General features: G+C 40.3%; 1 protein-coding gene across 5 annotated transcripts in view; it reads right to left on the bottom strand.

Annotated features, from left to right (window-relative positions):
- RAB4A (RAB4A, member RAS oncogene family) overlaps nucleotides 1-14496 on the bottom strand; it is a 76607-nt gene that overhangs the window by 29473 nt on the left and 32638 nt on the right. For 2 of the 5 annotated variants that reach the window (XM_019953907.2, XM_070782318.1), the window contains exons 6-8: nucleotides 13540-13635; nucleotides 10038-10171; nucleotides 3640-5350 (exon numbers count right to left, since the gene is read on the bottom strand). In XM_019953907.2, coding sequence (XP_019809466.1) covers nucleotides 10056-10171; nucleotides 13540-13635 — 212 coding nt within the window. In that variant the 3' untranslated portion in view covers nucleotides 3640-5350; nucleotides 10038-10055. Of the gene's footprint in view, nucleotides 1-881; nucleotides 1662-3639; nucleotides 5351-10037; nucleotides 10172-13539; nucleotides 13636-14496 lie in introns of those variants that run through there. The other 3 variants (XM_070782322.1, XM_070782319.1, XM_070782320.1) reach the window with 2 other exon arrangements.

The following is a 14496-nucleotide window of genomic DNA, read 5'->3' as shown; positions in this document are numbered from 1 at the left end:
AGGCTGGGGAAGCTGGTCACACCCATGCCCTTTCCTGGGGTGGCGAACTCTTCCTAGTCTGGGAGGTTTCTCTTGGTGCTGAGAAGAGCCTGCCTAGGGGATGGGAGATTGCAGACAAAATGAAGCTCTTTTTCCTTCCATTTCTGTGTGATTATTCTCAGGTTTTTGTCCCACTGAGTTGCTGAATTTTCTTAAGTAGACTCCTGAGCTCTCTCAGAACTGTTTATCTCTGCAGATAGCTAATTGCTGGTCTTTGGGCGGGTGGGTGGGCGGATGGCGGCTGGGGCCTCCTACTTCACCATCTCGGTGATGTCAATTGAAAATGAGCTCTAGGAGTTATGAGGCTCCCTCCCAGGAAGGAAGGGACTGAGCGGGATCACATGACCACTTTTTAGGGACTTTGTACAACAGGCACCTTGCGGTGGATAGGCTTGATGTCCATGTACTTTAGAAGGACCTGGGAACAAACCCAACTCCGATCATCTGTTCTTTTCACAAGCACTTCAGTCCCTTCTATGTGCCAGGCCCTGGGCACACAGAAGGCACCCTTTTCAAAGGACATCTCAGCCCAGCAGAGAAGACAAAGACAATACATGAATCAATGTGACCAATAGCAAAAGAAAGGCCAGGACAGAGACATACTGAAGCAGCGTGTGTCTGCGTGTGTCGGGAGTCAGGGCTGGGGACAGCTCCCAACTGTACCTGTCAGGACAAGGGGGCTTCAGCCTGAAAGACCTGGACAAACAGAGGGGTGCAGCATAGGTGAGGATAAGAAAACGCAGTCCCTACAAAGGCACAGAGGTGATGAGAAACCAAGGGGCGTTCAGACAAACACAAGTGTCCTGTAAAAGCCCCATTTTCCCCAGGAAACAGGCACAGCATGAGGGCATATGACCAATGTTTATGACTACAGAAACCAATATGATGGCTTTTCTGATGCTATAGACTTACCCAGAAATCATCATATCACAAAATTTCCTAATCAGTGTAAAATGATTTGAGGGCTCCTACCCAACATACATAAATCAGCAGTTTTACTCTCATACAGAGTTAGCTGGCCCACAAATATTTAATAATCCAATTATTTATATGGTATTTTGGAATATGACATTTTCAGAAATTTAGCATTTTTTCTTATAATTTTTCTTAAAATGCTAGTTTTCCTTTAAAATGAAATTTACACATGACATCAAGAAATTAGAGAAGGGAGCTATCAGAGCACAGGCTATCTACTTTTCATCCAGTTCCCACAGGTGAAGGACAACATCCATCCTTTAGCATGAAGGAGCAAGCTGACACTCCTGCGGACTCAACCACATCATCCTTGGTTAGCGTTAAGTTCCACAAATGTGTACATCACGTTCAGTACATTCCTTCATGTGGACACACTGAGAAGAATTAATTAAGAGGGCCTTGCGTTACTGCAGTGGCAGGAGTGATACTGAGAATGTCTTAACAACCAGCACGACAAGGGCTCCCGCTTCCGAGGCTGCACTGGCTGTGGGTGCAGGTTGGCTGCCCTGTGTCCCTCCTGAAGGTACACTGTCCTCTGGGCTGGAGACAGAACTTCCACTACAATTAGCCACATGCTGGGAAGTCACCTCTAGTAATATTGGATAAAGGAGGTGTATCTTGCTTCTTCAATACATCTAGAAAAACAACTATATAATTCCAAGAAAAAAAACCATAACTATTCTTGGCTTGTAACAGTATCTCTTCTGAAGTTCCCAACGGTATATTGACAATAACAAATTTTACATATTCTTGTTGAGATGTATGCTGAACTATTTTTGGGTGAAATGACAGAGGTTTTGGATGTTTCCAAATACTACAGTGTAAAAAAGTGGGGCAAAGGTAGATAAAGCAAGACTGGCATAATGAATAGACAATTGTGGAAAATAGCTGATGTAGTGGTTCTATATGCTATTTTCTCCATACTTGTGTATGCTTAAAAACCCTAAAATTAAAAAAAAAAAGGAAAACAACATAAATTCTATTTTAAAAGAAAAAATAGACTCCCTGATCACATTATTTTCTAGCAGTTAGTTTCTAACGTTAGGGGGTGATGGCCAACAATGTATTTCATCTTCCTGAACCTGGCAAGTTGAGTGCTCTCAAATAAATCCCTCTAAACATTTCTAAAAACAACTCCTTAAAGAAGTAAACATAATCAGGAAGCAACCAAGCAACAACTGGGACAAATCTGGACTGTTTTCAACTGATTAATAAAATCACTTTATAACTAGTACAAAAAATTATTTAAAATTTACAGGTGTTTTAAAGACTAACTTTCCCCTCTGAAAAAAAAGCAAAAAATAGGACAAATTTGACAGAAAATAAAGTACCATCTACTGTGTCACAGTATGAAATGCAAATCATTTAGATGACTAATTTTAGCATTTTCTTCATTCTGAATAATATTGATCTGCTAGGAATCAATGTTCTTACGATTTCAAGAACTCTTAAATTTTTAAGAACTCTTATTATTTTTCAATAAAACCATTACAGTATCCCAATTTGTAATGTTTTCATTCTCACTTAGATGCTGGACTGTGAAAAAATAAATTAAAATCTCAAGTCTAAATGGAGTGTAGAATTTTCTTCTAGGAAGACCGAGAAAATGCTTTTCTAGAAATGTAAATTAAGGACATCCTGCAAACTTAACAAATTGTGGGAAATGTACACATTTAATAACATTCACTATTAGATATATTTGGTCTTTATCTCTGGTTCCTGACACAAAGCTCCTAAAAGACTAAGAATTTCCTGAGTTTTAGGGGTCCCTTTTGAGCACAGTTTATGCCAATGAAATGACTTCAGGGTCACCCTAGAGAGGTTCAGGGTGCAGCTGGTCACAAGAAAGATCTAAGGAAGTTTTAGCTCCACTCACTGACCTGAGAGAAGGGGTTGCTAGAGATTAAGAGCTAGAAAAAATCTTAAATAACAAGATTTGAGGAGCCTCTTGTTTGGTGAACAGGAAAACAGCCATGAGCCAGGAGGGTGGGGCACCCCAAACTCCATGGGGACAGAGGTTCCTGTGCTCGGGACCCTTCCAGGCCTGGCCCTATGTGCTTCCTCATCTGCTGTTCATATGCAGCTTTTGTAATAAACCAATAATCTCATGGGCTTCCCTGGCGGCTTAGCGGTAAAGAATCCACCTGAAATGCAGGAGCCATGGGTTTGATCTCTGGGTTGGGAAGATCCCCTGGAGGAGGGCAAGGCAACCCATTCCAGTATTCTTGCCTGAAGAATCCCATGGACAGAGGAGCCTGGTGGGCTACAGTCCATAGGGTCGCAAAGAGTCAGACACGACTGAAGCGACTTAGCACACACCAGAATCTCATAAGGAAACTTTCAGTTCTGTGAGCTGCTCTAGGAATTAATTAAACCCAAGGAGTGGGTCATAGGAACCTCAGGTTTCGGGCCGGCTGGGAAAGCACATGTGACACCCTGCACCTGTGACTGGCCTAGAATGTGTTGGTTTGGGTGGTGGTGGGTGTTGACACAGGCTTTAACTTGTGCGATCTGATGCCATTTCCAGTAGACAATGTCAGAACAGAACCCATCTGGTGTCAGAAGAATCAGAGGATTGGCTGGTGGTAGAAAACACTCCAGGGACCAAATACCACATCTCTCCTCTTCATTTTTTCCTAAAGGCTTTTATTACGAACCACCATGGTTTGGTTCTCCAGCAAATTTTATTGGTCAAGGGATGTGGAATTATATGCAATACCTGGGGTTTAAATTAACAGGCTCACTTATAAACCAACATTTATCTTATTTTTTTAAAATTCTGCTTTTGCATAAACTGATGTAGTCAAACAGACATGCTCCTACCCCATGCAAAAAGCTGTTCAAAAATGAGCAGCTTGCAAACCCACTGTTAACAAGACACTGAATCAAACATTCTTCCAGTGAGGTCCAAGAAGCAGATCAGTCTGAGAATTTGCTTCATATTCTGACTTTTCAAAATCAAATATTCAAGATATAAAGAAGCAAAATTAAAATATCTAAAACAGTTACATCTTGATATTTTTATCCAAGTCACTTCCAGAGTTTGTAGTGCTTCTGTGCTCCATTGGTTAAAACAAAACAACAAAAGCAGTAGGCAGCTTCCAACATAAAGGTAATCAAATTTATCAGTTTGAGCTAAAAGTCACAGTGGAAGAACACATGTAAGGTGAAGAATGCTATTTAAACCTTTCAGTTTTAAACAGTACTGTATTTTAGCTTTAAAGAAAAGTTCTATTATATATTTTTGCATAAACATTTTAAAATATTAGAACGAGTCTTTGTAATACAATATACATTAACTCATGTGAATTAAAAACATGTCAACTTGCTAACTGTTGTAAGGCATTTAAGTATTTAGCAAAAGTGTACAGAAATTTCTTAGAGGTGTCCCTTTAATATTAACTTTAGTGGGTGTCCTTAAAATGAACGCAAAACAAAAGACTAAAAAGGAGGCAGTGATGCTGTAATACTGAATCCCAGAAAAAGCACAGTAGCAAAAATGTGTTTTCTAACAGGAAGACCAGATGATCAGCAAACTGGGACCAGGTAAACAGCCCTGGTACAGCTACTGCACTGACCAATGCTGAGAGTCGCATCTGTTGCCTAGGAAGTTTGGTGAAAGGTACCAGCATCCTTAGTGCCTGAAACACATCAGGTGCTCGGTTCTACTTCCTGAACTGAGTTGATGAAGATGCTTTAAAATCAGAGTGCTAGACAGTTCATGAGAAAATTTCATTTATCATTTTATTTCAGTATGTGACTAAATTCTGATCTAGTATTTCCAGTGTGGCTCATGTAACACCTTGTGGACTGTGGTAAATGGAATTAACTAAGTATTGCATCGGCCATCAATGCCAGAATCTCTGAATATCAGGTCACAAACATAACCAACTGTGCAACATAACCAACATAATGATCAGAGCACACCTCACAATGAACAGATTTTAGTTCAGACGATTAAAAAAAAAATAAAGTATTAGACTGCATTTAGTGCAGTGCTCTATCATACTGTACGTCAGATACCATGCTGTGGAGATGCACTGGACGAGCGTATGTACAGTACACAGCCAGGATCCAAACCAGGGTGAAAGGGCGAATATGGGACAGAACACTTTTACATACGTGTATACATTTAATGGTCTCGTCCACTGAACTGGATTTATTATACAGTTTGCTGTGCCACATCTACTAGCTTGTATAATATACCAAATTATTATTATTATTATTTTTTGCACAAAGATCTACTTCCATATAAAGTAGAAAAAGATGGTGGTTAAAAAAAAACCTTCTTCTTCAAGCTTCAATAATTGTGTCCCAAATACCACTGTATGAATACCTAAAAAATATTAAGAACGATTTAGAAATATGCATAATTATAAATGTCCAAACATAGCTTAAAGTCACAAAGGGAACCAGTGAACACTTCCAACTTTTATTTAAGCTTACTTATGCCTATTGCCTGGAGAATCCCAGGGACGGCGGAGCCTGGTGGGCTGCCGTCTATGGGGTCGCACAGAGTCGGACACGACTGAAGCGACTTAGCAGCAGCAGCAGCAGCATGCCTATTAGATAATGTTGACTATACATAAAAAAGAGGAAGCTTTATAAAGTTAAAATATCAATTTGCAAATTTTATAAATAAGCCTTAGCTAGAGGCACATTCTATTAGACTTCAACTACCCCAAGAAAGACTCGTCACTGACATGAAGGCAGGAGAGTCTCTAACTCAATCATTGCTATCAACTTTCCTTTCTTTCTGAGCAAGAGCATAAGGATTTCCTACAAATTATTTCAAGCAGAATATCTAATTTTTTTTGAATAGGGAAGGTTTATGCTAGCATTTTGTTCCATATTTTCCCTGTTTGTTCTATGTCCTTTTTCCTTCTTTTACTGTCTTGCTTTCAGATTATTTAGAGTAATTATGTGTTTATTCCATTTTAATTCCCATATTGATTTAAATTTGCCAAAACTCTTTGTTGTGTTGTTTCAGTGGTTGCGTTAGGTTTTTTTTCTTAAGATTTAATTTTTTTTAGTGCAATTTTAGGTTCCCAGTAAAACTGAGGAGGAAACAATTATATACAGTTCCCAAACACCACACCCCCCCCTGCCCCACAACCCTCACACATATACAGCCTCCTCCATTATCAACATCCCGCCAGCTGGTACATTGTTACAGGTGATGAACCTACACTGACACATAATAATCACCCAAAACCCATAGTTAAACCACAGTTCACTCTTGTAGATTCTATGGGTTTGGACAAATACAGGAAGACATACATTCATTCCTCTCATCCCCAGTCTTTACACTGTCTCCATAGTTTTGCCTTTTTCAGAATGTCACATAGTTGCAATCAGGTAGCATGTAGCCTAGCTGGCTTCTTTTACTTAGTTATATGCGTTGAAGGTTCTTCTTTCATTTAGTTATATGCATTGAAGTTATATGCTAAGTCTTTTCATGGCTTGGTAGTTCATTCCTTTTCAGTGCTGAATGATATTCCATGGTCTGGATGGACCATGGTTAACCCATTTGCCTTCTGAAGTACATCCTATTTGTTTGCAAGTTTTGGCAATTATGAACAATGCTGCTATAAGCATCCATGTGAGGGTATTTGTATGGACATGAGTTTTCAAATACTTTGTGTAAATACCAAGCAGTGAGACTGCGGATTATATAGTAAGAATATGCTTAGTTTTATAAGAAAATGTCAAACTGTCTTCCAAAGTAGCTGCACCATTTTGTACTCTTACCAGCAATGAAAGAGAATTTCTATTGCTCTACATCCTCACCAGCATTTGCTGCTATCACTGTCTTAGATTTTGGCCATTCTAATAGGCTTGTAGTCACAGCTCATTTATGAAGTATCTTTTCCTGTACTTACTGCCATCTGGATACCTTCCTTGGCAAGGTATCTGTTAAGAACTCCAGTGTTCTTGGCTGGAGAATCCCAGGGACAGGGGAACCTGGTGGGATGCCATCTATGGGGTCGCACAGAGTCAGACACGACTAAAGTGACTTAGCAGTAGCAGCAGCAGTGATAGCTCATTTATGAAGTATCTTTTCCTGTACTTACTGCCATCTGGATACCTTCCTTGGCAAGGTATCTGTTAAGGTCTTTGGTCCATTTTTAAATTGGGTTTGTTTTCTTTCTTACTGTTGAGTTTTAAGAATTCTTTGTATATTTACCGTAACAATTATCAGATATGTCTTTTGTAAACATTTTGTCCTGGTGTGTAGCTTGTCTACCAATTCTGTTGACACTGTCTTTTGTAGAGCAGAAGTTTTTCCTTTTCATGAAGTTCCGCTTACCAATTATTTCTTTCATGGATTGTATCTTTAGTGTTGTATCTAAAAAATCATCAAAATACTCAAGGACATCTACATTTTCTCTCATTTTATGTTCTATGAGTTTTATGATTTTGCATTTTACTTTAGCTCTATGACTCATTTTGAGCTAGTTTTTGTAAAGGGTATAAGGTCTGATGTCTAGATTCATTTTTTGCATATGGGTGGCCAATGGTTTCAGGACCGTTTGTTGAAAAGACTATTTCTGCTTCACCGTTACTGCCTTTGCTCCTTTGTCAAACATCAGGGTATGGGTCTATTTCTGGGCTCTCTATTCTGTCCCACTGATCTCGTATTTCACCAATACCATACTGTCTTGACTGCAATAGCTCGACAGTGCTTTGAAGCTGGGTAGTGACAGTCCTTCAATTTTGTTCTTCTCGCTCAGTACTGTGTTGGCTATTAGGGGTCTTTTGTCTTTTCTCCACATAAACTTCAGAATCAGTTTGGTTTTCCTCATACAGATGTTGTTAAGAGTTCTGCCTAAGTATTTCCCTTTTGGGGAAACTAACGTAAATGGTATTGTGTTTTTCAGTTCAGATCGCACTTGTTCACTGCTGGGATACAGAAAAGTGACGGACTTTTGTATATTAATCTCGTATCTTGCAACTGTGCTATTAATGTATAATCACTTATATGGGAGTTTGTGGATTCTTTCGGATTCTCTACATAATCATGTCATCTGCCAGCAAAGTTAGTTAATTTCTTCCTTCCCAATCTGTATACCTTTTATTTCCTTTTCTTACTGCATCAGCTAGGACTTCTGGTTCGATGCTGAAAAGGAGTGCTGACAGGGCACAATCTTGCTTTGTACCTGATATTGATTTTGATATTTGGCAAAACGAATACAATTATGTAAAGTTTAAAAATAAAATAAAATTAAAAAAATAATAATTAAAAAAAAAAAAAAAAAAAGGAAAGCTCCAACTTTCTCCCCATTAGGTCTGATTTTAGACTTTACTAAGTTGAGGTGATTCCCCACTATTCCTAGTTCACTGAGAGTTCTCATTGCAAAAGAATATTGGAACTTGTCAACTGATTTTTCTACATCTCTTGATGAAATCATGTGATTTTTGTTCCCTGTTGATGTGATGATTACATTAATTGATTATGGAATGTTGAACCAGTCTTGTGTATCTGGGATAAATCCCACTTGGAAGTATGTAATTCTTTTTATACATTGCTGGATTCAATCTACTATTGTGTTGAGAATTTCTGTGTTTACAGAATCTATGTTTACAGGAGATACTAGTTTATAGTTTTCTTTTCTTGTAATGTCTCTGTCTGGCTTTGGGATTAAGATAACACTGGCCTCATAGAATGCGTTATGAAGTGTTCTGTCTGCTTTTGTTCTGTGAACAAGACTGCAGAGACCTGGTATAATCTCTTCTTTAAATGTTTGGAAGAAGTCACCAGTGGAGCCACCTGGGTCTGGTACGTTCTGTTTTGGAAGGTTACTAGTTATTGGTTCAAGTTCTTTAAAACAGATATAGGCCTTATTCACTATTCACATTATCTGTTTCTTCTTGTGTGAGTTTTGGCAAATTCTGTCTTTGACAGAATTGGTTTATTTCGTCTACGTTATCAAATTTTTGGGCACAGAGTTGTTCATAGTGTTCCTTTATTATCCTTTCAATGTCCATAGAATCTGCAGTGATGTCCCTGCTTTCATTTCTGATATTAGTAGTTTATATTGGGTTTTTTGTTTTTGTTTTTGGCCTGGCTAGTCATTGACTTTACTGTATTTTTTCAAGGAACCAACTTTGGTTTCACTAAATTTTTTCTATTGATTTCCTGATCTAATTTTTATTATTTCTTTTCTTCTTTCTACTTTGGATTTCATTTGTTCTTCTTTTTCTAGTTTTTTATGGAGGACACATATGATTATATTTAGATCTTTCTTCTTTTCTAATACATGCCTGCAATGCTACAAATTTTACTCTAAGTACTATTTGTGTTGAATCTCCCCCAAATTTTGATAAGTTGTGTTTTTTTCATTTAGTTCAAAATACTATTAAATTTCTCTTGAGACTTCTTCTTTGACCCATTTATTATTTAGAAGTATGCTCCAGTACTCTTGCCTGGAAAATCCCATGGATGGAGGAGCCTGGTAGGCTGCAGTCCGTGGGGTCGCTAAGAGTTGGACACGACTGAGCGACTTCCCTTTCACTTTTCACTTTCATGCATTGGAGAAGGAAATGGCAACCCACTCCAGTACTCTTGCCTGGAGAATCCCAGGGACGGGGGAGCCTGGTGGGCTGCCGTCTATGGGGTCGCACGGAGTCGGACATGACTGAAGCAACTTAGCAGCAGCAGCAGCATGCTGCTTAATACTCACATTTCTGGATTTCCCAGTTATCTTCCAACTACAGATTTCTAGTTTTATTCCACTGTGCTCTGAGAGAAGACATGGAATGACTTCTGTTCTTTTAAATGTCTTCAGGTGTGTTTTATGGCCTAGGGTGTGGTCTGTTTTGATGAGTGTTCCATGTGAGCTTGAGAAGAATGTGTATTCCACTGCTGAGAATAAACTTTAAGTTATGCAATCACCTCTCCTTTTCATAATGCACCTTCAAAAACCAACGACAACCTCCCCTTTTAAGCCTGTGTAGGGCTCTGGGTGGGAAACAGAGGACAGGTCTGAGGGCGACAGGACTGTTGCAATGTGGGCACCTACCTGCGCGCCTGAGCTGCCTCAGCAGCCACACTCCTGCGCGCTCGGGGCCTGGGCACGGCGCGGGGACCGCAGCTGTCTCAAGGCCGCATCTCCATACTGGATACCTGAGCCCATTCTTTCTGGGTCCAGCTCACCTGAGGATCAAGTAAATCTTTAGAAAAAGTTTTTATGTTTCTGTGATCCCCAAAATATATTAAGTGAAAAGCACAAAGTGCAGAACACTGTATATATAAAACATTATTTTGAATAAAAAGGAAAAATACACACATATTTGCTTACATGGGCATAAAAATATCTTTGGATGGGTACATAAACTGGTAATTGTGGCTGACTTCAAGAAAGAGCTCTAGATGCTAGGGGATAGGAGAGGAGGGAAATAGAGGGTGACTTTCATTGTATCCTCTTTACTTGAATCTGGAATTATGTGAATATATTATGTATACAAAAAGCATTGAAATGAAACCACAAAGATACCATTCTTTACTATGAGACTGGTAAAGACCCAAACATGATAATACACCCTGTGGACATGGCTTTAGTGAAATAAAACACCTTCATTCATACTAGTGGGATGATAAACTGCCTCAAGCTTGAAAGGAGGAATCTGACAGCCTCTACATAAATTCCAAATGCCTATGTTCTTTGACCCAACAACTCCATTTCTGGGAATTTATCTTACATATACACTCACACACATGTGAAATGATATACAAAAGGTTATTTACTGCAATGTTGTTTGTAACATCTGGCAACAACTCAAATGTCCAAAGCAGACTGGTTAGGTAAATTATGGCAATATACCAAATTGAATATTACACATACACACTGCATGTATATATACAGTAGCACAATGCGTATGTGGACGTCTCTAATACTGACTTGTAATGATGGGTAGGCACAGTAAGTGCAGAATGTATAGTATGCTAACCTTTCTGTATAAAGTGGTAGAGAAAATAAAGGTTTTTGAACCATATGAATATACTGCCTATTTAGAAGATTACAATGAAAAGGTACTGCTGAAGAATTCTAACACATCTGTATATTTTTTTCACTTGATGTAATTATGATTTTGATGGTTTTAGGAGAAAAAGATCTTGAAAGTTTTATGTGTGTTAACTTATATGCACTGTCTTCATGGTGGATACCAAAGGGGGAAGGTAATCTACATAAGTTGCGCCTGACTGTACTCAACACAATGCCAATTTTAATGTTAACTACTTATGCTACAGGCTCTTTAGAAAAGTAACAGTACTGTACCAAGTTGAGTAACTATTTTGTTGCTATGTTCAGACCAAAAGCCCACAGAGGGATGGAGCACCTCTCTTTCTGCTGAGACCAGAGGTCTGGGCCCCAACACTCTCCCACCACCTTCCCTGCCCCACCCTCTCTGTCAGTTCCCCTCTCACCTTCTCTCCCTTACCTTCCTCTCTCTTCTCCCTCAGCATTTACAGGTGCTAAGACTTCTTCCTCTCCTGAAACCTCTCATGTTAAATTAACCCTCTGCCTCCTCCTCCAGGGAGGCACCCAGGCTCTGCTTCCTCATCTCCTCTGTGCTCAGTTGCTCCATCTCCTCCCTGCATCATTCTGCTGGTAAAGATGACTAGTGACTTCCTCTTGCCCACCCCAGGGATACTTTTCAGCTCCAGTCTTAGCTTACGAGACTTTCCTCCCATGTATTTGATAATGAACAACCTTCTGGTTGAATGTGGGCACAGGTGACACTCATGTTCCTGGGTATCTTCCTGTATCTCTGACCTTTCGCCCCCTTCTCTCATCCTTCCGTCCAAGGCTCTGTTCTGGGCCACTGCTCTGCCCATTCTTCACTGCTCTCTGCGGGATCACATTCCTTCCCCAGGTGCACCTACTCCTATAGACCGACGGCTCCCAAGTGGGCACCACCAGCTGGGTTCTTCCCACAGGTTCCTGGATGACGCCCTGTGCCTGTTCCAGTGATGCCACCCAGGGAACATTTCAAAACACAACCATCCTGATTCGCATGAACTGGCTTCTCCTCTGGTTCTGCCATCTCATCACTGAGCTATCCAGCTGTGACACGGAGTTACCTGTGGCTCCTCCCCTCTTCTGATCCCTGCTCTTCCAATACCCCACAAAGTCAAAAGGCCCTGCCCTGCTATTTAGCATCTGAGTCAGGATGCCACTGCCAACATGTTTCTTAGATTCATCTATGTCTCTTCATCTCTGCTTCCACATCCTTGTTACAGCTTTAATCAGGCATCTTTTCTTGAATTACTCAAACATGCCTCGGTTGGTATCCTGGCCATCAGTCCTGGGCTCCCTTTGGTCCGTCACTGATGTGAATGCCTACACACACGATGTGTCTGCAGCCACAACCTGACCATATCACTCTCTGCCTCCCACCCTCGAGTGGCTTCTCAGCCCTACGGCAGTGGTCCTCTATCTTGGGCGAATATGAGAATCACACGGGACAGTTTTTTAAAATGATGATGCTGAGATCTTAACTCAGCATCTCCAGAGGTGGGGCCTAGAATTAAAAGTTGTATGTATCCCAGGCGACTCTTGTGTCCAGCCAAGGTGGAGACTCAGTTACCCACGGAGCAAAGTTCGAGCCTGGGTGAAGATCACTGGCCTGGCTGCTGCCTCTCCTCAGTCTTCTCTCCTGCCATTCTCCACTGTGGTCTTTCTCTTCTAGTAACTGCAACTTTCCCCCCAGTCTCCATTCATGCTGCCCCTCTGATGGCCTACCCTCCTTCCCGCCCTCACGCCCGGTTCCTCCTGCTCACACTTTGAAAGCCTGAGCTCAGTCAGTGTCTCTTCCTAGAAGCTCTTCCTGATATCACCTCCTAAACAAGCAGGCTCTCCTTTGTGTGGCCCCAAGATCCGGTGTACTTCTCAGTTACTGCAGTCACCACACTGTGTTATAATTATATTTTGAGTGTTTCCCTTGAAAGACAGTTTCTTGAGGGCAAGGGTTGGGATTAATTTACTTTTGTATCCTAGCACCTGAAAAGAATAGGCATTCAGTTAAATGAATCAATTAAAAATGTAATGCCCACACGTGATTTTGGTGATATTTAAATAAAAATTAACTCTAATAAATGATTACATATTATTTTGTCAGCTGCCTATAGTAGGGTTGTTTTAAACTTATTTTCACTGAAGCAACAAGTAGAACAATAATGAGACAGGTTATTACTGTGACATGCTCAGTCAGCTTCAGAAACAAATTTTCCACAATGCCTGATCTGTAACCAGCAGCATTAAGCGAGGTGCCCATAACTCATTTCCCGTCACACAGCTGCTTCCCTGCCACCACACGGCTGAAGAAGTCCCTGCGAAGGAGGCCTGGGCTTCCACCTCCAGTGCAGACAAGACCTTCAAACCCCTAAGAGGCCACTGCAGGTCGGCAGGTAGAGAGAGGAAACTCCATGACCAAATCACTCCTGGAAATACTGAAAAGTGACACTACTGAGCTAGAGAGGAGAATGTGCTAAAGCAAAGTTTATTAATGGGAAGTTCTTACCTGATTCAATTTTGTTAAGTATTTTTCTTGCACACTGTACAAAGGCCTCTTCCACGTTCTCCCCTGTTAGTGCACTCGTTTCCAGAAACATCAGCTCTAAAATCAACATCAAACAAAACATGAAGCCATATTTAGAAGATAATCACAATTATTCAACTCATAACTACATGCTTAATATATTATTCTCTTAGCAGACAAAATAGAATTTTGTCCTTATAACCAGGTATTTCTGCAAATATAAAATCAATAAATGTCAATACATACATATTTTTTAAGTCTTAAAAGAATTCCAACTTTTTCCGAAAAGTAACTAGCAGTGTGTGCTAGCACTTAGTGTGTTGAAGAAGAAATTAAGCAAGCAGGACGCTGGTAGGGAAGCAGGCTGGCTGAAGGCACCCAGCTGCTGACATGAGACAAAGCAGCAACTTCCGTTCCAACGGGCTTCAGGTCACCACAGATACAGCCTGCAAGTGCTGGCATCTGGGGCCACATGGTGTGTGGTCCCTGACAGTGAGAGATCTTATACGAACGAGCCCTCCGCTTTCCACCGGGCAGTCACTCACCCAGGGGAAGCCCTCTCTCCTTGCTTTTGTGAGCAAACCACAACCTCCCCAAACACTTGTTTCCTTATTAGTAAAAATGAGTGCATGTAAATGATAGAGAAATTCCTTTTGAACATTAAAATTCTAAGCTTACATATTTCTAAACAGCTTCTTTACAAACTCATAACGACTTATGTTTTTATTGCATGCTTATTTTCTTAGCAGAAAACCTGTTTGTCCCACTGAAAGTTGCTATTAGCGGTATTTTATTTCCTGACTGGTTCTAAAAATTAAAGTTATTTTAAAATGTCTGAATTCTCGTCATTCTGCTGTCTATAAGGAATCATTCATTTTATATGTCATCCTTATGTATTCTAAATAAAAATTCAGCAAGTTTCAAAGGCATCTTTAGCCA

The sequence above is a fragment of the Bos indicus genome, chromosome 28 (assembly GCF_029378745.1).
Source record: "Bos indicus isolate NIAB-ARS_2022 breed Sahiwal x Tharparkar chromosome 28, NIAB-ARS_B.indTharparkar_mat_pri_1.0, whole genome shotgun sequence".
Lineage (NCBI taxonomy): Eukaryota > Metazoa > Chordata > Mammalia > Artiodactyla > Bovidae > Bos > Bos indicus.
Note: the sequence above shows the minus strand (reverse complement) of the source record. Positions and strands in the feature narration are given on the sequence as shown.